This window comes from Nuphar pumila, chromosome 12, assembly GCF_984573655.1.
Source record: "Nuphar pumila chromosome 12, dmNupPumi1.hap1.1, whole genome shotgun sequence".
Classification (NCBI taxonomy): Eukaryota; Viridiplantae; Streptophyta; class Magnoliopsida; order Nymphaeales; family Nymphaeaceae; genus Nuphar; species Nuphar pumila.
In genome coordinates this window covers 104,394,500-104,417,769 of record NC_143260.1, presented here as the reverse complement: position 1 = coordinate 104,417,769, position 23,270 = coordinate 104,394,500, and the positions used below count along the sequence as shown (strand labels likewise).

At 39.2% G+C, this 23,270-nt stretch overlaps 1 protein-coding gene across 3 annotated transcripts in view; it reads right to left on the bottom strand.

Annotated features, from left to right (window-relative positions):
- Positions 1–23,019, bottom strand: part of LOC149821431 (peptidyl-prolyl cis-trans isomerase PASTICCINO1-like) — a 172,885-nt gene extending 149,866 nt beyond the window's left edge. The window contains exons 1-7 of one of the 3 annotated variants that reach the window (XM_089983130.1): positions 22,956–23,019; positions 22,596–22,839; positions 20,273–20,357; positions 19,095–19,164; positions 17,664–17,761; positions 15,598–15,720; positions 255–287 (exon numbers count right to left, since the gene is read on the bottom strand). In XM_089983130.1, coding sequence (XP_089839256.1) covers positions 255–287; positions 15,598–15,720; positions 17,664–17,761; positions 19,095–19,164; positions 20,273–20,357; positions 22,596–22,666 — 480 coding nt within the window. In that variant the 5' untranslated portion in view covers positions 22,667–22,839; positions 22,956–23,019. Of the gene's footprint in view, positions 1–254; positions 288–15,597; positions 15,721–17,663; positions 17,796–19,094; positions 19,165–20,272; positions 20,358–22,595 lie in introns of those variants that run through there. The other 2 variants (XM_089983129.1, XM_089983131.1) reach the window with 2 other exon arrangements.
- Between the last annotated feature and the right edge of the window lie 251 nt (positions 23,020–23,270).

The following is a 23,270-nucleotide window of genomic DNA, read 5'->3' as shown; positions in this document are numbered from 1 at the left end:
AATAACAAAAACAAATTTGAAAGGAGAAAAAACCTTATCCAGTTAGACTGCATACTGTCAGAAGAAACAAAGTTCCTTTCCTACATTCATCCAAATATTAAAATTTCTACTATCCAAATTTTCAGTCAGTGAAAACGATTATCCAGAAGCAAGTTTTTGGTTTTCATTTGTCAAATTGATTCATAGTTGAATGCATGCTTCACAGAGAGAAAAATTGCATCACAAAAGTAATATATAATGCCAAATAGAAATACCTGCTTAACAATTCCCATATCATCAGTGATAACCTGATACAAAGAAAACATGGTATCATGAATTTTGAAAACAATGTATCATGCACAAACAAAAAATCAACAAAAAGTTACTCTTACAAGCTGAAGTAACATGACAGGAGTACTGGCGTGAGGTCCAGATTCACACATGAGGGTCCAGACCCAAATCACGTCAGATCCAGATCACCCAACATGCATCTTGTGTTCACGTCTAATGTGATTGTTGTGTTTCCTTAAATGCCCCTCATTATTCTCTTTTGTATTTTATGGAAATGAGGGTATTTTAGTCATTATGTATCTTAATTGTAAAGTTAATATATAGTTACAAGAGAAACACGATTTTCTCATATTGGGAATCGTGTCTGTTCAGCCCAAAACCTTATTGTCCTCTTTTCTCTCTCCAGGGAATTTAGAAACCCTAAATCTAACATGGTATCAGAGCCATGATCCGGAGCAAGGCTAGAAAATCTTGGTGAACTTTAAGATCTGATCTTTTCTTCCTCCAAGTAAAAGTTGATTCTTCTAATCCTCTTTTTCTTCCCGCTTTCTTTATTCTTCTTCAAATGTGTGCCCTCCTTTTCTTGCTATTCCTTCCTTAAATCTGTGTTTCTTCTTGTTTCTTCTTCCTTCCTCAAATCTGATTTCTTTCCTCTTATTATTTCCTCTTAAATCAAATCTGCATTTGAAATCTTGGGTTGAAGTTTTTTAAATAGATTCTCGTTGAACGGTGCTTGGGTCACTATTTTGATCTTTCTTTATATTTTATTCCTTCTTTGTCAGATCTGATTCATCAAGCCTGAGAATTAGATTGATGTCACCCTAGATCTCACTTTTTTGGTTTGTGATAATCAGGAAAAAATCAAATTCAAAGTTGATCTTGATATATTGGGTAGCTAAAATTTTATTCATGACAATTATCTTTGATTGTTAACCTCACATTTTATTCTGCAAAAAAAAAAGTGACAGATTATTGCCTCCTATTGTTGCCGATTTTCTGCAATCCCTTTTGTTGAGTGATATTGCCTCTTATTGCTTATTGGTTGTCTTGATTTAATCTTTCTGCATCGTTACTTAGTTCATCCCTCATGGATTCAAGTTCTTTATTAGGAGTCAATTGATTTCTGAAATATTAAATAATTCCGACTATCTTACCTGAAAAAGACAGATTGTCCCTTTTATTAGGAGTCAAGATCTTGTTGGTCACCTAGATGAATAGTTTCTCCACCTGAGTTTCTTATGCAGAAAGATAAAGATGACAAAGGGGTTGTCACCACAATGAAGACCGTTTGTAATCCAGATTTCATCAACTGAATGAAAAAGGATCATGCTTTAGTTGCCTACATTACTTCCACTTTATCGCAGGAGGTATTAGTGGGAATACCAGATGATTGCACTGTCATTTCAGAGGCCAAGATTATGTATCTGAAAAGAGAGTTCTAGATGTTGAAAAAGGAAGCATCCATGTCTATTATGGAGTATTTCAATAAAAACAGGTCCATCACGGATCAGTTAGCATTAATTGGATGCCAAATATCTAAGAAAGACAAAATTCAACAAGCTCTAGTCGGTATGGGAACCGAGTTTCACATGTTGTCCACTACTCTGCAATATGCTGAAACTGTTTCTGATTTTGATGATCTGAAGGCCAAACTTCTTAACTATGAGATGCCATTAAAGGGAATGTCAAATACAAAGAAAGTTGAAGCCAACTCACATGATATATTGTTTACAGGATCTTTTTCAGGTCGTGGATGTGAAGGAAGACGTGGCAAAGGCAGAGGTTATAATTAGGGAGGACAAGGAATTCTTCCTACTAATAATCCTTTAGGAGGAAGAGGTACTTCTAATAACAACATTTCTATATGCTATATTTGCAAGAAGAAGGGTCATATAAAAGCAGTGTTGGTTCAAAGATGATCTGAGATATAATCTTGAAGCTAGAGGTAAGCTTGCGTCTAGAGATCAAGAGCAAAACAGCAAAGTGGTCCTGACAAGGATCTTTTGTTGGCTGCACTTTCTGAACTGAGCTTCAAACAAAATGATCAAGGTGTTTGGTACATTGATTCAGGAGCCGCCAACCACATCACAAGTGACGCAGGTAAATTCTCTAAACTGATTCCTTATTCTGGTAAAAATATCATTATTACTGAAGATGGCAGACGCCACCCTATCACACATTTCGAAGATATCCTCATTCCTTTGTCCAAATCTCATTCCATCCAGTTGTCTGATGTATTGTGTTCTCCCAATAGCAAAAAAAATATAGTCATTGTTTCTAAACTTGTCAATGATACAAATTAATATGTTGAATTTACTTCATCTTCTGTGTATTTTAAGGACCTTCAAACGAGGAAGACGTTCGCTGAAAGAGAAAGGTATGGCAACATGTACGTCTTCAGAGAAGATCCCTTGGTTGCACAAGCTACTTTGGATAGTAACTCGAAGCCTGAGTCCTCTACGCGTGTCTTCAGTATTTCAAAGTCCGATCAGTCAAATGTTTGGCATAGTAGGTTAGGTCATTGTGATGTAGTTTTTATTATAAGATTAGTCTCAAAATAAATTGTTGCCCAAATCTGTCTTGAGTGAAGAATCTCGTGATAGTTTGTATCCTAGTTGTCAAGTTTGTAAAAATCATGCTCGTAGACCTTTTGACATTATTCATTCTGATGTATGAGGACCATCTCCACTTCTCTCATATTCTGATAGTCAATATTATGTTTCGTTTATTGATGACTACTCTCGTTACTCTTGGATATTTTTCTTGAAGTACAAATCTGAAGTTTTTGATGCGCTTAAGAATTTTTGTGCCTATGTTCATACTCAATTTTCATTACATATTCTAAATTTCCAATGTGATGGTGATGGTGAATATTCGTCAATAGAATTTATTGCATTTTTACATAATAATGAAATTATTCGAAGAGTTTCATGCCCGCAAACACCTCAACAAAATGGCATTACTAAAAGGAAGTATCGTTGTATTATGGAGAGTGCAATGTTCATGATTCATGAAAGTAAAATTCCCATAAAACTATGGACTAAGGCATTTCATACAATTGTTTATATTATAAACAAATTGCCCATGAAACTTTTGTAGAATAATTCTCCATATTTTATGTTGTCCGGGAAGCATCCAAATTACGATGAGTTAAGGACTTTTGGTTGTGTATGTTATATTCATGTGGACAACCAGTTGAGAAAAAATTTTCAGGATAAAGCCCATGTTTGTCGTTTTGTTAGATATGTTGATGATTACAAAGGGTATAGGTGTTATGATCCCAAGTCAGGAAAAATTAAGACATCTAAGAATGTTGTATTTGATGAGTGCAATTTTTCTAATGGTCAGTGCAGTCAACATGTTTTGCAGAACATGAGCAACGCCGAAGTATATCAGCCCTGGCTAGATGGCAATCTATTTACACTGATGAACAACAGCATGTAGCAACCACCGGTATATAGGGAGGATGATCCAAAGGCTTATGTTTGCAAGTTAAAGAGAGTCAATTATGGGTTAAAGCAAGCTTTGAGAACTTGGTTTGAGAGTTTCTCGGTTGCGATTAGGGATGGCAGTGGAGCGGGGGAAAACGGGGCTCCGCCCTGCCTTGCCCCGTTTGGACCAAGGATGGAGGACATAAAACGGGGATGGACGTTAAAATCAAAACTCGTGCGGGGATGGACTTACGCTTTTCCCCGCCCCGCCGTGTCCCTGTCCCGATCCCCACCTTGTCCCCAACCCTTCTTTAGGGATGGCAATGGACTAAGAGAAAACGAGGCCCCGCCTCGCCTCACCCCATTTGGACCGGGGATGGAGGACATGAGGAGGGGATGGAGGTTCAAATCAAAACCTGTGCAGGGATGGAAGGCAAAATTTTGAGACAGGGTGGGGTGGAGACCTTGTCCTCCGCCCCCGCCCTAGTCCACTGCGATCCCTAGTTGCAATTCAAAGTTATGGTTTTACCCGGTCCCCAATAGATCATTCACTCTTTATTTACAAAGGTAGTAATCTTATTATGTGCTACTCATTTATGTTGATGATATAATTGTTACCGGTAGTTGTGAACATGTTGAAGAAGTGAAGAGATTCTTAAATAAAAAGTTCAAGATGAAAGATCTTGGTCTATTAAAATATTTTCTTGGAATAGAGGTAGATCAGCAGGATGATTCTCTTATTCTCAGCACAAATACATGATGGATCTCTTAAGTAAAACGGGCATGAAGGATTATGAAGGATTGTAAACCGACTGCAACTACAATTCCTATTCATCAGAGATTGGAAGCAAATAAAGGAGAACTATGCCATGACCCCACACAATTTAGAAGCATAGTTGGAATGCTACAATATCTTACGTTTACTCATCCAAATATTGTTTTTGCCGTGAATCAAATGCAGACTATGCAGGGGCCATCGATGATAGAAAGTCCACCACAGGGTTCTGCGTGTTTGTCGGAGGAAACTTAATTACTTGGAGAAGTAAGAAACAAACTATGGTAGCTTGTTCTAGTGCTGAATCAGAATATAGAGCTATGGCTCAAACTGCTGCTGAAATGATGTGGGTTAGGTCCATTCTAAAAGATCAAAAAGTGTTGATTTCATCCCCAATGTTGATGATGTGTGATAATCGAGCAGCTACCTATATAGCTAACAATCCTGTTTTTCATGAGAGAACTAAACACATTGAAGTTGATTGTCACTATATACGTGACTTAGTGTAGGTGGGGCATATTTCTACTAGTCATGTGACGTCTGAAGACCAGACGTCTTCACCAAGCCTCTCGCAGGTGCAGGTTTCTCAAGATATTGCAACAAGCTGAGCATGCTTCTCAAGATATTGCAACAAGCTGAGCATGATAGATACATATGCTCCAGCTTGAGGGAGAGTGTTAAAAGTAATATTCATATGTCTTGAGGTGGTCATACGTAATTAAGTGCAGAATTTTAATTTGACATATGCAGTGTTATGGTTATGCAACAAATCATGAAAATTATGTGGTCATGCAAATATTATGTGACTGATGTTTCATTTAATGCGCACATGCATAATGGAGGGGTTCAGTCACGTGCACACGCACTCAAAGGAATATGCATTGGCACGGATACGTGTATATGGATACAAGAAATACACATGACAAAGAGGCATGGGATTTGAGAAATTACATGCTTATGATTGGCTTTGTTTTGCACGTGCATTTGGCACATTAGTCTGGTGTTATAAATAACATATTACTTTGGTTTTGATATGTGATGCATTCGATGGCCTAAATGGACCATCACCGGCCTGGAGAGTCGTGAGCTTGGTTGCTTTTCATGTGTATTTAATTGCATCGCTTAAACCACACAAGTTGGTATTACACACTATTACATTGTTCTTGTTGTCCTCGTGGGCTGGAATCCCGTAAGGGTCCTCGCAGGAGTGGATGCGAGCTTTTACCTTTACTTTTGCATATGGTGTTGCAAAACTTAAAGAATTGACTTTTAATAAAATATAATAATTAAGAACAGTGTAATATACGTTCTGGGATCTCCTATCTGGAGAATGGAGATTTTAAAGATCCGATCTTGGGGAGACTCTGAGGATACAAAAACTTTGTGTGCTTTATTTTGTCCCGTGAACCCGATATTGAGGTTTCTTCTCATGGCCACGGTTTTAGGAAGAGTCTGTCACTTTACCTGGGGGTGGTGTGTTTGACACAGTTGTTGTTTTGGTACCAAAAAAGTGACACTTGTGGGCGTGAGGTGTCCTTTGTGTCCCCGACATTAGATGTGGAGCTCTAATGTTCCGAAGGTGATTCGGTCGAGGGCTAAGTTTGGAATCCAATAATAAAATACAAATTATGTGTTAAGCTACCTTGGGAACCTAACTTAACATCGGGGATTGTACCCGTTTGGTGTATCCGCGGGCAACGATAATTAAAAAGAGAAACTTAAAGATGTATGCATTTAATAGGGCATGCATATGGAAAAAAAAAACTTAAATGAAAGATAATAAAATGATTCATGCATTTTTCTATTATGCATTAGATCATGCATATGTTAATTGTTCCATCAATTATTTCATGATGGTGAGTATGTGATGTTTACTTCCTATTGCATGTTAAGGGTCTGTGATTTGCTACTGGTTTAAGGTTTTTGCATGCTTAGCACTTATAACTATTGCATGAAAATTTTCTTAAATGCTATAGATTTTCATATGTGCATTTTCCTCAAATGTTGCATGATAGTTTATCTTAACCCTTTGTCTCACCTGTTTCACTAAGAAGTAATTGTGCTCAGGATTTCGATTCTAACACCCTACTTTATTGGTTTTTCATAAGAATAGATTATCAGTGAAGTCAGCAGCTACTTGGAGGGCACGAGAGTCACACTTGGTTCTTGACAGCTTCACTTGTGGACAGAGTGGCTCTTTCTTTTTGTCTTTTAGTTCTATTGTTGTTTTCAGTTCTTTTGTTTTAGTCAGTTGCTACTTTAGTTTTTGTTGAGTAGAACGTTGTCTCTGGAATTGATTTTTAGTTCATAAATAAAGAGGTTTGTTTTGGTTCTTATGGATGATGATTGTAAGTTCCTTTGTGGTGTTTGGCTATCCAGTTAGAATTAGAACTGTAAGGACCCCGGGTCTCTGGGAAGTTTTCCGCATTGAAAAAAAAATCTGCATTTTCAAGAGGTATGAGTTGGGTCGTTACAGGTTTGTTATCAAAGTCACGACAAAGACTTACACTTTTATCATCCTTTTAGTGTTAAATTTTTTATTTTTGGTACGTGAGCCCTGTCCTGAAGCATCAACAAATTGTGCCTCGTCCTCCAAAGCAGTCTTCTTCACTGGTAAGGTTATTGAAATACTTTCATTTAAGCAGTAACATTTTATATGATTGCTTGTATCCATGGGTAAACTTCATCATAGAATACACTAGTAATCTTATGTGACTTTCTAAAAGTATCTTTACGGGATCAACCCCAAGGGGGTATAATCGAAAAACAAAAGAAGTCTAAATTTTGTACGTTGTAAATATACGAACGTCGTGGTGCTTCGTCTTTCGTCAGTGCTCCTGCGAACTGGCAGGAACAGAGGGACTTCATGATGGGTGTTATCCACACCCTGACTGAGGCTATGACGGCGCAGGCGATGCACGCGTCCCAGGTCTTACAGGAGGCACAGTCTGCGCAAGCAGCAGCCCGAGAACCTCAGGTCGAGATGGTTTCGAACTCTAGGGGAGTGACTTTTAAGAGATTCTTGAAGATGGACACACCGCCCTTTTCAGGCAAGGCCAACCCAGAGGCTGCAGAGAGCTAGGTCGAGGAGATTGAACGGGCGTTCGACGTCCTACCTATCCCCGAAGACAGGAAGACATTGTTTGGCACGTATCGTCTGAAGGCCGATGCCAAAAAGTGGTGGGACACTCTGCGAAGGGTGAAGTACGTGGATATGGAGGTGATCCCATGGGATGGGTTTAGGGAGGAGTTCCTAGACACCTATTTCCCTTCTTACGCCCAGGAGCAGATGCAGCAGTGGTTCTTGGATCTTGCTCAGGGGAACATGAGCCTGGTGAACTATGCCACCAAGTTTCGGAGTCTAAAGAGGTACTGTCTGAACTTGTTCGCCAACGAAAAGGCGAGGGCGACCAAGTTCATGCGTGGATGAGATTGTTAGACTTCATGGCGTGCCTTGTTCGATAGTGTCAGATCGAGATCTGAGGTTCACATCTCGATTTTGGCGCCAGCTTCAGAAGGCTCTTGGCACTACCTTGAAGTTAAGTACCGCTTTCCATCCACAGACGGACGGACAGTCGGAGCGTACGATCCAAACACTCGAGGATATGCTGAGAGCATGTGCTTTAGTTTGGGCAGACGATTGGGACAAACATGTGAAGCTTGCAGAGTTTTCATACAACAATAGCTTTCATGCTAGTATTGGTATGGCACCATATGAAGCTCTGTACGGTCGGCCATGTAGATCTCCCGTGTGCTGGGATGAAGTCGGGGTGAGAGCAGTGAAGTCTCCATAAATCATCCAGCACTATATGGATCGAGTGCATTTAATCCGACAAAGGTTGATTGTGGCGCAAAGTAGGCAGAAGAGCTATGCCGATCAGCGGCGTAGAGAGCTCAGTTTTTAGGTAGGCAACCACGTGTTTATTCGGGTATTGTCTACGAGGAGTGTTTTTCGGTTTGGAAAGAAGAGAAAGTTGAGTCCTAGGTATGTTGGACCCTTCGAAGTCCTTGGACGAGTCGAAGAGACTGCATACCGGGTAGCACTTCCTCCTCAGTTTTCACAGATTCACGATGTGTTTCATGTCTCGATGTTGAGAAAGTACGTACCTGACCCCTCACATGTGATTCACTATGAGGCGATCGAGGTACAACCTGACTTGACTACTGAAGAAAAGCCAATGGAGATTGTAGATCGTTAAGAAAAGGCGCTACGTAATAGGACAATCTCGTTCGTTAAAGTTTGTTGGCAGCATCACGGGTTGGAAGAATGCACTTGGAACCTAAGGCGGATATGCGTCAACACTACCCACATTTATTTGGTACGTTCTAATTTCGCGAACGAAATTCTTTTAAGAGGGTAGGATGTAAAACTCGTGTTTTAAATAAAACAAAAATTCTTTTAAAAGCACTCAGACCCGGGTTGGACCCGACCCGGATCCGTAACCCGGTAGGGTTTTAAGTAAACCCTGTAACCGCCCGACCCTCTCCCTTTTAAAAGAAATCGCAAGGGGGGGGGGGGGGGGGGGGGGGGGGGGGGCAGGAGAGGCATCACGCAGCCTCTTACCTCTTCCCCCCCCCCCCCCCCTCTCTCGTTCTTCTTCCTTAGTGCAGCAGCACCAACCATGTCGGCCGACGACACCGGCCGATTCCAGGTATGTCGTCCTTCCTTCTTCTCCCTCTCTTCTCTCCCTTTGGCGGCTCTTAGGGTTGCCGGGAGGCCGGCAGGGAGTCGATGCCCCCCCCCCCCTGTTGCGCCTCTCTCCCCTTTTTTGTCTCACCGCGTTTGCTAGGAGACCGGCAGGAGGCTGACGGCTCCCCCAGCCGTGTCCAGCTCCTCTCCCCCTCTCTATGTTCGCAGGGAGGTCGGCAGGAGACCGGAGGCCCCTGTCGTGCCTTTCCCCTTTTCTTTTCCCTCCTTTTGGGGGCTTGCCGAGGGTCGTCAGGAGGCCGGAGGCCCTTGCCGCCTTTTTTCCCATATGTTTCAGCCAACAGGCAGGGGCCCCTACCTGATCCCCCTTGTCGGGGAAACCCACAGGGGCTCATCTTGGTTGGTAGGAGCTATCTGTGCACGTCTCCTTGTGGTGGGACTTTGCAGATTCAAAACCCAGGTGGTGTCCCATACGGTAGGTGGAGTCCTGCGCCGAGCTGAAGGCCCAGGTTTGGGTCCTTCTGTCATATAGGGCTTTAGAGATATTTGGCAGGGATCTGCCTGATCCTCCTTTTCGGGAAAGCCAGCTGGGCTCTGTCAGTCTGGCAGGAGCGGTGGATGCGCGACACCTTGTTTTGGGGGAGGAAGGGGGTCGTGAGTTCCAACCCCAAATGAATCTTGGCATGATTTGAGGGAACTCAGGCAGTTAGGCGGGTGGTATGGTTGTTTACAGATTTTCTCTATGTTCGGCAGATACCTCCGACGACGCCTGATTGAGTCATTTCCTCGCCAGGTGATCAATCCTTGGCCCAATACTATGCCTCTGTTAAGGCTGCCTTTGAAAGGCTGAATGCTCATAGGCCTCTGTGTTGCTCAAAACCAAGGCTTTAAAACCCGTGACTCGGGACTCGACTCGTTCTTTATTGATTTGTGACTCGGCGGGTCAACTCGGTGACTCGGACCGGGTTTTGTTAACTTTTGATTTTAAAAGAAAAACAATATATAAATTGTCATTTAAACATATAAAGGTTTGCAGAATGACTTAATATGGCATGCAGCAAGGAGATATGGACAAATATGTGCCCTGATATAATGATATTCATTTTATAACCTCTACATAAGGCACATCATGGAATATCAATGGAGTGGATAATCATTAAGTCTATTTCTTAGCCACATTCTGGAAATGTACTTTGAATAGCAAAGGAATAGGCAAGGAGGCAATTCTAGTTTTTTATTTCTTTGCCATAACTGTAATCAACACGGCACTATTGTCCAAATGTATGTAAGAATATAAAAACAATTGCAAAGAGCTATAGAGGTTTGCTTGAATTTGATATCTATACAAGCACTTTGACTAATTCATGACTTGAATTAGAGGATGTGGTCACCATGAGTTCAGTCAGCTACTACCTACGGTTCCTAAAATGGTCAATCATATATGCTAGCTTGTTTTAAAAGTTTCAATTCCCTCTCTAACAAATCCATAAATGTAAATTAGGGATATATGTGCATATTGAAAGTTTACATAATGCCCAATATCAACATAAATAAGCAATTTTCTCATGTATGAAAACTATGCAGGAAATATATTAATTGCACAACTATAAAAAGACTACTAATATTTGAATCTGTACAATGCGTGTTCACATAGCAAATGGATGATGAAACCTAAATGTGACTTCCTATAGGCACATTTGACCCTCTATATATAGTGAGAATCATTTCTTTAAAATATTTTGCTAGAATAAGTTGATAGCTCCGGGTGAACAGCAGTTCCAACAGCATGGCGATTTTATTCTATGGATTTAAATGATTTTTTATCTTTAAATGATTTTTATATTTTTTTTATACAAAATCTGGGGGTAACCCTTGTTAAAATATATGTACTTATATATTTCGAAACTGTAATTTGAAACTCAAAAAGCAAATTTCAAACATCCCAGAACTCGCCCGAGTCAGGCCGAGTCAAGCCCGAGTCTTGGCAAACCGAGTTTGCCTTGCCGGGTTGACTCGCTGGAGGGCCGAGCCGTTGACTCGGTGAGTTTTAAAACCTTGCTCAAAACAAAAGGATCATCAAGAACGGTTCCTCACAGGCCTATCGTCAGAGTTCTCAGTTGCAAATGTTCAAATGTTGATCGGGTCTGATGTTCCTACTCTTGTTGATGCATACAATCGATTGAGTAGACTTGTCATCTCTCTTCCACAATCTCAACCTGCATCTCAGTCACCTGCTTTAGTTGTTTCATCTAGTTATGGATGAGGAAATACTATGAATATTAGAGGCAGAGGTCGTGGAAGAGGTATGGGAGGTAGAGGTAAACTCCAATGTACCTATTGTGGAAAATCAGGACATTTAGAAGATCGTTGTTGGGATAAACATGGACGGCCTGCATTTTCACGATTGAAGCCAAATGTTCCAAAAGCTAATGCTATAAAACTAGAGGTGGAGCATGAAACCAATTCTCCTAGTGAATCTATCACTCTTAGCCGTGCAGAATATGAGGAGTTGGTTTCTCATCGTCCTTCAAGTTTCTCTTCTCCTGTTGCTGGTGTGGCCTACTCTACTGGAGACCATCTTTTTCCCCATGATAGTAAGTGGATTATTGACTTTGAGGCATCTAGACATCTATGTGGAAACTCTCAAAAAATTCCAGATCTAAAGGCTATTACTGCACATCGGGGAGTCTCATTAGCTGATGGGAGTTCCTCCCTAGTTATCGGTCAGGGAAATGTCTCTATATGCTCTTCCTTGCAGTTGAAAAATGTCCTTCATACTCCATTTTCTCAAAGTTTACTCTGAGTGAGTTGCCTTACAAAAGAGCTAAATTGGAGAGTGATATTTGATGATATGTGTTGTCATTTTCAGGATTTGCTGACAGGGAAGAAGATTGGTGGAGGCTATGAAGAAAATGAAGTCTACTATCTACATCACCCTGTGGGAAACATTTATGTTGCAGTTGATTCTTCCTCGAGTCCTGTTCAGTGGCATCGTCGTCTCGAACATCCTTCATTGTCGAAGTTTCGTCCTGTCATTCCTCAAATTCCGTTTACTACATCATTCCAGTGTGAAGCATGTCAGTTGGGCAAGCATCATCGGAGTTTGTTTCCTTCTAGTCAGAGTCAGTCCAGTCATAAGGTCTTTGAACTTCTTCATGCGGATGTATGGGGTCCTAGTAAGATTCCTACCAGGACCCAATGTCATTATTTTCTTGTTATCGTCGATGAATTTTCTAAATTGTCTTGGGTGTTCTTAATAAAAGAAAGATCTGAAGTTCCTAGTATCCTCAAATCATTAGTTATTGAAATAAAAACTCAGTTTGAATTTGTTGTCAAGATTATCCGCACTGATAATGCCCTTGAGTTTAAAACCAAAGCATTGTTGCAATTTTATCGAGACCATGGCATTCAACCTCAAACCACTTGTGTCTATACTTCCCAACAAAATGGGGTGGCTAAGCGAAAACACAGGCATCTCCTTGATGAAGCCCACACTCTTATGATTCAATCCAATGTTCATGCTTCATATTGGGGTGATGCGGTTATCACAGCTTGTTATTTGATCAACCGCATGCCTTCATCATCCGTGGAAGACCAAATTCCTTTGCAAATCCTATAATCCTAATGTACCTCTCTTCTCTCTTTTGCCCAAGGTATTTGGGTGTGTTTGTTTTGTGCACAGACTCAGACCTGACCGTGATAAATTAGCCACTAAGTGTATGTTTATAGGCTATCCAAAAAATCAAAAAGGGTATCGATGTTATGATCCGATTTCCCGTCGGGAGTATGTCAGTGCGGATGTATCCTTCCTGGAGTCTCTTCCATATTATTTCCTCTTCTTGTCCCTCCTTTTCCTTTGGAATCGGTGCCCCCATTACCGAATCCAACTCCACCTTCAACTCCACCTACCTCATGGTTTCACAATCCTCCACTGATGTATATGCGTAGAGCTCCACCTCCTCCAGTGTCTCCATCTTTTTCTTATTCTGAGGTAAGTGCTCCTGATAGCAATGACATTCATGTTGATGATAACAGGCCAATCGCTCTACGAAAGGAAACACGACAATGTACCTTATATCCTATGTCTCAGTTTGTGTCAGATGTCAAAATTGGTAATCAGATGAAAGCATTTATTTCAGCCTTATCTGCCGAAACTATTCCTCCGAGTTATCAAAAGGCAGTACTCGATAGCAGGTGGAAGCAGGCTATGCAAGATGAAATGAATGTTTTACTGTCTCAACAGACATGGGACTTTATTGATCCCCCATTGGATGCGGACATTGTTGGATGCAAATGGGTATATACGATTAAGTACAACTTAGATGGTTCAATTGAAAGATACAAGGCCAGGTTAATAGCAAAAGGTTATACTCAGACATATGGTGTTGATTTCTTTGAGACATTTTCTCTCATCGCACGGATGAGCACCATCCGTCTTGTTCTCTCAGTAGTTGTTCACCATGGATGGAGTTTGTGTCAACTAGATGTGAAAAATGCATTCCTATATGGGGATCTGTCTGAGACAATATACATGCAACAACCTCCTGCGTTCGAGGTTGAGGGGGAGTGTCAGAAGGTGTGCAGATTAAGAAAGGCGACATATGGTCTAAAGCAATGTCCTCGTGCATGGTTTCAAAAGTTGTTTGATGTGATGTCAAAGTTTGGTTTTAATAGGTCAGCGTCAGACCACACATTATTTATTAAGAAAACTAACTCAGGCCTAGTAGTTATGGTGCTATATATGGATGACATCATCCTTACAGGAGATAACACGAAAGATATTGCAGCTACAAAGGCTCATCTTCAAAAACATTTTGTTACAAAAGACCTTGGTCCACTTAGATACTTTCTGAGCATAGAAGTGGCCAGGAGCACTGAGGGCGTGGTTTTGTCTCAACGAAAGTATGTTCTTGATTTATTAAAAGTGACAGGAATGTTGGGAGCTAAACCAGCAAATATTCCCATGGATCACAAAGTTCATTTATTGGATGAGGGGTCAAAACCTGTTGATAGCAGGAGCTATCGCTCATTGGTAGAGAAGTTACTATATGAGACACTGGCTAGACCTGATATTGCTTTGGTTGTAAGCAAGCTTAGCCAATTCATGGACAAACCGACTGAGGTACACTGGAATGCTACAATGATGATACTCAGGTACTTAAAATCTTCCCCTAGAAAAGGGTTATTATTCAAGAAAGGGGGCACCCTGGAGGTAGTTGCTTACTCTGATGTTGACTATGCTAGGTCTGTAGAGGGTAGCAAATCTACCACAGGATTTTGTGTATTTGTGGGAGGTAACTTAATTTCTTGGAGAAGCAAGAAGCAAACTGTGGTTGCTAGGTCGAGTGTCGAATCAGAATATAGGGCTATGGCCCAAACGGCAACTAAATTGATGTGGATTTGAACTGTGCTGACTGATCTTCAAGTGAAGGTTTCATCTCCTATGGTGATGATGTGTGATGACAAGGCGGCTACATATATAGCCAATAATCCGGTATTTCATGAGAAGACAAAGCATATTGAAGTTGACTGCCACTACATAAGAGATATGGTTCAAGCCGGACATATCTCTACCAAGCATGTAATCTCTGAGGATCAAGTTGCAAATATTTTTACAAAGCCTCTTGACAGACTCAGTTTCTCAAAATGTTGCAGCAAGCTGAGCATGATTGATATCTATGCTCCAGCTTGAGGGAGAGTATTAAGATAAGTCGACCTCTTAAAGTTTTATTTATACTTAAGGCTGTTTTGGTATTTTCTAAATAATGAGGGACCCATATGTAAATTTATTCTTTTGGCTAATCTCTATTTAAACTAGAGGAGATTAGACCTAAATAAAAATTAAGACATCTCTCTCTCTCTCTCTCTCTCTCTCTCTCTCTCTCTCTCTCTCTCTCTCTCTCTCTCTCTCTCATATTCCCATATAGTATTCTTAGGCGGCATCTCCACAAAAATAGCAGAGGATATGTTGATGATCATGCTGGATATGAAATTAAATAAAGCAAGACCAGAATGAAATCCCTTTGTGAGATCATTAATCAATGAAAAGACAGAAATGTCTAAAAAGAGAAAAAATAAAATAAAAGTGTTCCTTCTGGAATACATATCCCGTGGCCAAAAAAATGTCCAACCTGAAATTCTATTTTCAATGGTGGAAACCAGTTCTACCAAAATCAATATAAAAGTCACATTTGGTGCAACTTTGTCCAGATAATAAGGAGAAAGGAATTAAAGAGGATACTTGTTGAGTCTCATCAGGAAGCCCATTTTGGTGCTTTGAAAAACACAAAGGTATGAAATATAAATAACGGGCATGATAAACACATAACAGACCAGATTAAAAATGTCAAATATCATGAAAATCAAGATTCAAGTGCACATGAACACAAAAAGGGTAAGATAGAACTGCTAGCAAACTGAAGTTTTAGTTCAATTTATTAATAGACTGTAGGTTCAGCTACAACAGCCATCACCTTGACTTTAAAGAAATCTATCAGCTCAATCTCAAAATGAAGTTCATCATGTTTGGGAAAGTCCTCAGCAGCTACAACTGGACAATCAGGTTCACCATAATGCATCTCCGGTTTCATCTTCAACTGCATACATAAAGTGCCAGAATTGTGTCAGGAAATAATCTATTAAGAAAAAGGAACTTCAATAAACAAAAAATGATGCCACCAATTGGTTATAGTTTGATAATATAAAACTCACTACGTTGATTATTGTGTATATGAAAACTTAATTTTCAGGTACTTGAAAAGATAGCTGACCACAAAGACCAATCTTAATCAAATAGCACATACACACCTGAACATACACATGCATGTGCATGTGGGCACATACACACACAGGGGCCCACATAAAACACCACTTGTATTAGAACAAATCCTGGAAATTTTTGCTAGGATGCATTTGAGACTAAATAACCCTCTCTATACAGCTAATCATGTTGCTTGATAAACGAAACAAAATGGCAAGGATACAGCAAATGACTTGATAAGTAAAACTGAAAAGTTTTGGAGGGAATCACTAGTAAGAACGTCAGGCATATAACTACTCAAGACATTGCCACGAGATATTTATTGCCATAGGTTGCATGCAATAATCAAAATCAACAAAGTTGTCACGATGCTGAAAGTACACAATACCAAAATACAAATTAAAATACTTGTCTTCAAAACAACCAAACTTCAAGGAAAAATTTATAAATGGGCATGATCCACATGTTCTCTAACATATGAGTTTCCATATCTTATCATCATCATAATTGGTTCATCACCATCCCATGAGACTTCCCACATGGATATCACATTACTTTCATGAATAAAAGAAAAAGGGAGATTGATAACATGAGCTGGTGGTTCATAGATTGTCAAGAAATATTGTTATGGGTCATGCACATGATGTTCAAAAGAGAAAGCTAACCACTCATAATCCAATTGGAAAAACAATTACCATTGGCAGCCTAAGAAATAGAATTGTTCAAACCGTAGCATCATGAAGGAAATAACATGTGCACATCATCCAATCATCTAAGTGATGCAAAAGATTTCAAAAATGCATTGAGTCCACCAGACTTGTATGTATAAAATGTCAAACTTTTACACCAACCAGACCAGAAAGAAGAATAAAGATGAATCAAGAACCCATCTTAATGTTGGATCATTGGTTTGCAAAGTAACTCGATGATACATAAGCTCTACTCGAATAACACCAACACACTATCCTCACTTTCAGGCTAAACTGAGCTCCATCAAAATGAAAGAAAATACATTATAAAATAGAAAGACTATAATGGATAATAGTACAGCAGTCCATGAGAATGGATTGTGATACATTCACTCAAGAATGTAATGGAGGTGTAGGTAGAACAAGGGAAATGGGGAAGAAGATGTGGGTTGAGTCTTGGGAAACAAGATGGAATAGGGGGGTCAGCTAGCTTGGGAAGAGAGAAGAGGTTGGGCTACTTGGGTTGGTTTGAGTGAGTAGTTTGAGAGGTTAGGAAGGGGTTGGGGATAGATAAATGAGAATCTTAAGTGGTTAGAGGTCTAATGGATCAAGCCTAACCCTTTTAGAATAGGGTACACTCCCAAAGAGAATTCACAAGTGAATGCTCTCAAATTGCATTAAGTAACCAAAGTAGAATACATGAATGAATGAGCAGACCTTATATAGTCCACACCCCTCCTAACTACCCTCATTACAAGTAAAAATTGCATTCATGCCACCCCATCCCCAAGTAGTACAAAATAACCAAGAAAATGTAGAGATTTACAAGACATGCCGTTCCGCCCGAGTAGGCTTAGCTGGCTAGGTGTGGGTGCATGTATCAGATCAACCATGATAACGCATGCTGGACAATGTGATCCAAGGACAAATGATGATAATAATGTACTTGATTTTTGTCATAACATACATGAATCACACCTATGTTTCTTAATCTTCTTTTAGAACAATTCTACCATCATGAATGGTTCAGTAAGTGTAAGTAACAAACAAACACCAAATTTCTAGAGTATTAAAAGTTTAGTGACCATACCATAGCAACTTCACCCTTCAGCATAGTAGGAATTCCTTCAACAAATCCAAGTATCATTTTGCTCTTTCCTAGAACCAGCTTCATAGGTTTACCTTTTCCTGATACATAAGAATAAAATATTCAGACGCTAACCTGTTCATTATACCGTATTAGTATTATGACAACAATCTTTTTCAAAATAAAATGAATGAAAGAAGGAGATTCCTCTGTAACCATTGCCTAAAGATGGATCACAATTAAGGCCCTGATTGGGAGCTGGATATGGGAGGGAAGATGGGGATTTTATAAATGCTACCTACCCTTGTTGATGTTTGCAAGCCAGGGCTTAGGACTTTAGGAGATGGGAAGGGTGATGGGAAGGGCGATGGGCCTTTTTCAACTACACCCTCTCAAGGATGTAGTAAACTCCACGCTCATCGCTAATTTTCTTCCCCACTCCCATCACCCTTCTCATCTCCTCTCCAACACCAGCTCCAAACAGAGATTAATCAACCAATGATGGCTTGAGCTTATTGGCATCAATATAGAGTGAAAATGGCACATTTTCAAATGGGAGTGACAAGCATAATATATACAGAAAATTTGCAATGTGGATCATTTTTCATATTCTATTTATCTCTAGTTCTGTATTGACACAAGCAAGCAGCCACACACAATGACAGTAATATAAACATGAGATTGTTTTAACACATTCATTACAGAGACAGAAAATGTCTGCTGACTGATTTTATCAATGGCAATGGCATGGTCCTATCAGGCAATACCAACCAACGATGTGGCAATTAATCACAATATACTTCTCACAATGAAATTCGCTGCCAAAATGTAACAACTCACCAATGTGAACACCGGTCTAGATCCAAAAAATAGTGTGCATAGTTCACAAAATAATAAGATTATGGTGATCACTTCCCTGCGTTATGAGAAATGAGCTTAAAAATGCCTATGACATAGTCACCTTCCCCTAGGTAGCTAACATCTCCATCAGATCAAGCCCTTTACATTGAAAAACACAGTAACTGCTCTAACATTGTACAGCAACCACAACAAATAAGAAAAGCATGTCATAAGAGAGTACACAACAAATTCCAAAGTGACTGATAAATAATGGCAAGCTTCATCTGAATATTAAATATTCCATTGCTTATTAAATTTACCCTAGTATCCACAGCAAAATTAGATTGAAAAAATGAAGATCACCATGGAATATAAAAGAACAGACTTAAGAAAGAACTTGAGAGGACCCAAATTTAGTCTAGTTTGTTATGCCAATGGATACAGTCTGAAAAACATGAGCCAAGCAAAATAAATGACAGCTTAAGTACATCATACAGAATAACATTAGACCTACCCGGCACCATGAAGAAGCCAGAAGCCTTTGAAACTTAACATGATCAATTACTAATTGAAAACTAAAAGACAGCAATTTACCTCCATGTTCAGATCTTGTTGATTCAACAATAACTCCATCTAATGTCCGTGTGGTGCAATGAAATATAACCTACAAGTTAGAAAAAAAAAGTAAATTAAAAATGGAGTTGACCCAGATTTATGGAACAAAGGAATAGCAGTAAACAGAGGAAAATGCATGTTCTTTACAGTGGAATAACAATGACTGAATAAAAAAATAATTTTGCTGCCAGCTTAATTTGGACAGAGAGATCACATTATTATTACCAATTGAATACAAAGAGAAAAAAAACTTGTTCCAAACACAAAAATTATAAAAAAAAAAAGAAACTACTAAAAGGATGATGAGAGAATGTCAAAAAAATCCTACCACAAACACTAGAAATACAGTCCAATAAAATGAATGAACTTCACATGATTCTATGACAATTACTTATCATATGTTTGTAAAATATAATTGCAGACATGTGTGGGTGTGTGGGTGTTTGTGCGCACTTACTAATTCTCTAGTAGCCTCAATGATTTTCTAATGCCTGTACTAAATGCTCTGTGGTTTTGATTGCACAGATGTGATCTCCATAGTCTTTTCATGGAAAACTAGATTAAGAGATTTTTTGATGTGTAGACAGATTTTTTAAGGAATCTAAAAACGAACCCACAATGCACCAAACAAAAATTAATGCTTACATCAAAAATATTATATTCAAAGATTACATATTTATATATCTAACAAAGATTTTCTTGTTGTATGACTGTTAACAACCACCATAAATCATGCATACTGACAATATCCTTATTCCTTTCTGACAAGTTTCAAAAATGAAGCTGGAAGAGAGAGACAGCTGGGAAAGGAGTATGAAAATAAAAATTCATGAACTCCAATCATTCCTATCTACAGTTATGAATCAGGCATTTAGTGAATCCAGGCCCAATGTTGTAATTATCGTATTGGAACAAATATTGGAAGGGCTGGTGATACGGGTGTATTGTACCACACCGTATTGTATCATAAGATACAGAAAAAAAATATTTCAAAAATAAAAAATATACAAAAATAGAAAAAATCCAAAAAATAGGAAAAATTATGAAAAATCATAGAGTGAAACAAAAAATAAATAAATCAAATTTAAGCATTATGAACAGTTAAACATCAACATGTACTACTACATGATGGCCTCTTTTATGAATTTCAAAAGTACCTGATCACCCTCTTTAGGTTTAATTGATCCTCCACCAGGCCTGATGATGGCCTTCATTAGACTTCCTGGAACAATGTTCTTTCTCCTATTAAAATGGAAAGAGAACAAGTCATAAGAAATGTATACAATTATAAAGAGAAAAAAGCACTTGCAATTTGTTTTTAAGTCAAATTCTCATAGATCATATGAATATCACAAGCTTGACATGCAATGAGGCAGAAGTTACAATGTAACACGAAAAACAACACATGGATGAAGACAGCCCTAACATAAAGTTGTCCAAAAGACACATGTGACGCTATTCCAAGGTTCAAAAGCAATATACCACCACATAAAACAAGAAAGACAATATCCAACTAAGGAAGTTGAGGATTTCCTTCTTTTTGGTGTGTATGTTTCTGTGTTTTATGCATGTGTATGCATTTACACGTGTGTTTAAACATATAGATAGTTCCAGTTATAGATTTTTAAAAACATCCATGTTTAATATTTCTATATTTGAATAAAGTAATTGAAAAAGTGTTGAGAATTTTTATCCTCTTGCAATTTTAATGATAGTATTGGAATATTTTACAACAACAACGCCTTCATCCCAAACAATTGGAGTCGGCGATATGAACCAAAAAGAAAATCATTTTGGGTCCTCCACATGAATCCTTCTCCTCCAATCATTTCTATCCAATGTCATGTCCTCGGTGAGGTTCAAAGCCTTCATATCCTTTCTTATCATCTCCATCAAAGTATTGGAATATTTTCATAAAAAAAAATTTGAATAATGTTGCAATTTTGTTTTGTTACATTTGACATCTCGGCGCTTTCCACTTGCAATTTTAATGAATTTTTTTTATTTCAAACAAGAAAATCGTTTAAACTGTTTGTTTGTTTTGTTTTTTTTGTTTTTTTTTGTTGATGGAGCCACCTTTGTGTGTGTGTGTGTGTGTGTGTCTGTGTGTGTGTGTGTGAGAGAGAGAGAGAGAGAGAGTCAAATAGTCATTTCTCGTACCATATTTTATAAGTTACTACTTTTCACTTCATCACAAATGTGAGAAAGATATTTCAACCTTTAGCCAATATTTTCTAAGGATTTTCAATAGGGCTGCAAATGGTTTGAATTCAGGATGGGGCTTTTGTAAATTTTGGATGTTCCAGATCAGATTCCCCAACTTATTTTCTGATCCGAAATCCGAACAGTTTGCATCCCTAATTTTCCCTGAGAAAATTACTATTTTTGTGTGCTCTCCTTAAAAAATGCTGATACCAGCAGTAATGGTAATGCAAGGCACTTTGTGTGCATTTAGATTTATTATATTACTCCGGTCATATATGAAAGACTTCTCCCTATTTTAGGGATACAAACATTATGTTTGACCAAAAACATGAGTTCTAGCAAATACAGATTTCTTAAGAAACCAACTGGGAAACACATCCTCCAAATATTTATTTGAATAGAAATACAATTAAAACTTGCAGGGGGGAGAAAAACTCATGGTTACTAAAATGGCACAAGTAGAGAAAAGTTTCAAAATGTAATAAACAAATAGCTACAAATCAAGAATAAAAACCACAAGTGATCCAATACGCATCCTTCTAGACTAACAACAAATACAATGACTATCCAGTTCCGACGTCCCATGTGTATGAATGATGCAATAGCACCACTCCGTTCTAAACCACCTATCAATTCCAGACATACCACATTACATTGCTCGCGTGTATTCTCTATCAACACTAAACCGATATCCATCTGAAATACTGTCTTATCTCAGAGAAAACAAAATTTCCCTGATGATGCATGCTGAAAACCAATAGATCCAATGGTTCGCCGCGTTCGAAATTCAAAGTCAATGCACACTGTCACACTCAGACCACAATTCCAACCAAGAATGAAATACTATTAACGCCCAACTCGTGTGAAATATAACGAAGAAAGAAAGAAGCTAATAATAGATGGCCACTTGACCCATCCATAAAAACGTGGCAAGTGGACGTTTGGATGCACCCACTTTTGTGTTGTATTCCAAAATGCAGTATCCAAACTATACCAGTCTTCTGCGTAATTTTATGCATTATAACAGATCAAGACCACCCGTTGAAAATGGTGACTCCACTCAATCTCGGTCACAAAAAGGTTACCACCATTCTACGGCTTCCAAAACACCCAAATTCCGCAACTCAATCAACAAACTGCATCACCAAGATTCATCCAAACCCATAATTTAAGTGACCAGCACAAGAAAAACAAGATCAACACGAAATTCTGAATATAAACAGAAGGAACACGAAGTCCGTTTCCCGTAAATTTGAGAAGGGGAGGGATCGGCACCTCTCTTCGTCCTTCGACGGTTTCTTCTTCCTCGGCACGTATTCTTCTGCCGCTTCTTCATCGACAGGCATTGCTTCAAGAGACACAGAGAAATTCTCAGATCCCGATCCCGCAAACACTCAATTCAAGGTCGGAAGCAACAGAAACCCTAGGAACTATCCAGATGAGGCGAAGATCGGAAGAAGCAGAAACACCGGGAACTAACTCGAAGTGATGGCGTAGAAACCCTGACCAGGTTCGCAATCTGATCCAAACCAAACAGAAGATCGCAGAAATTCAGCAGCAGCAGCGGTGAACGAAAGAGTTCTGGATTTTAGACGAATTTGAAGGAGAAAATTCGGAGAAAATTTTTTTACATACTAAGGCGGGAAGGGAAGCCACGCGACTCCCGTTTCCGTACGAAAGACCCGGCATTCTGCAAACCAGGGGCGGCGTCGGATCTTATATATTGCTGCTAACGGATCGAATATGAGTCAGATTCAAATCCGAGCTCGAGCCCGAGCCCGAGCCCGAGCCCGAACCCAAACCCGAATTTTGCACATTTCATCCCCTGTCCGGCTGTCCGTGTCCCTGACCAAATCAGGAAAAAGATCCGATGATCTAAGATTAAATCCAGATCCGAACTATATGTGGTAATACTGGATCATGTAACAACGCATCCAAAACATACTCAAC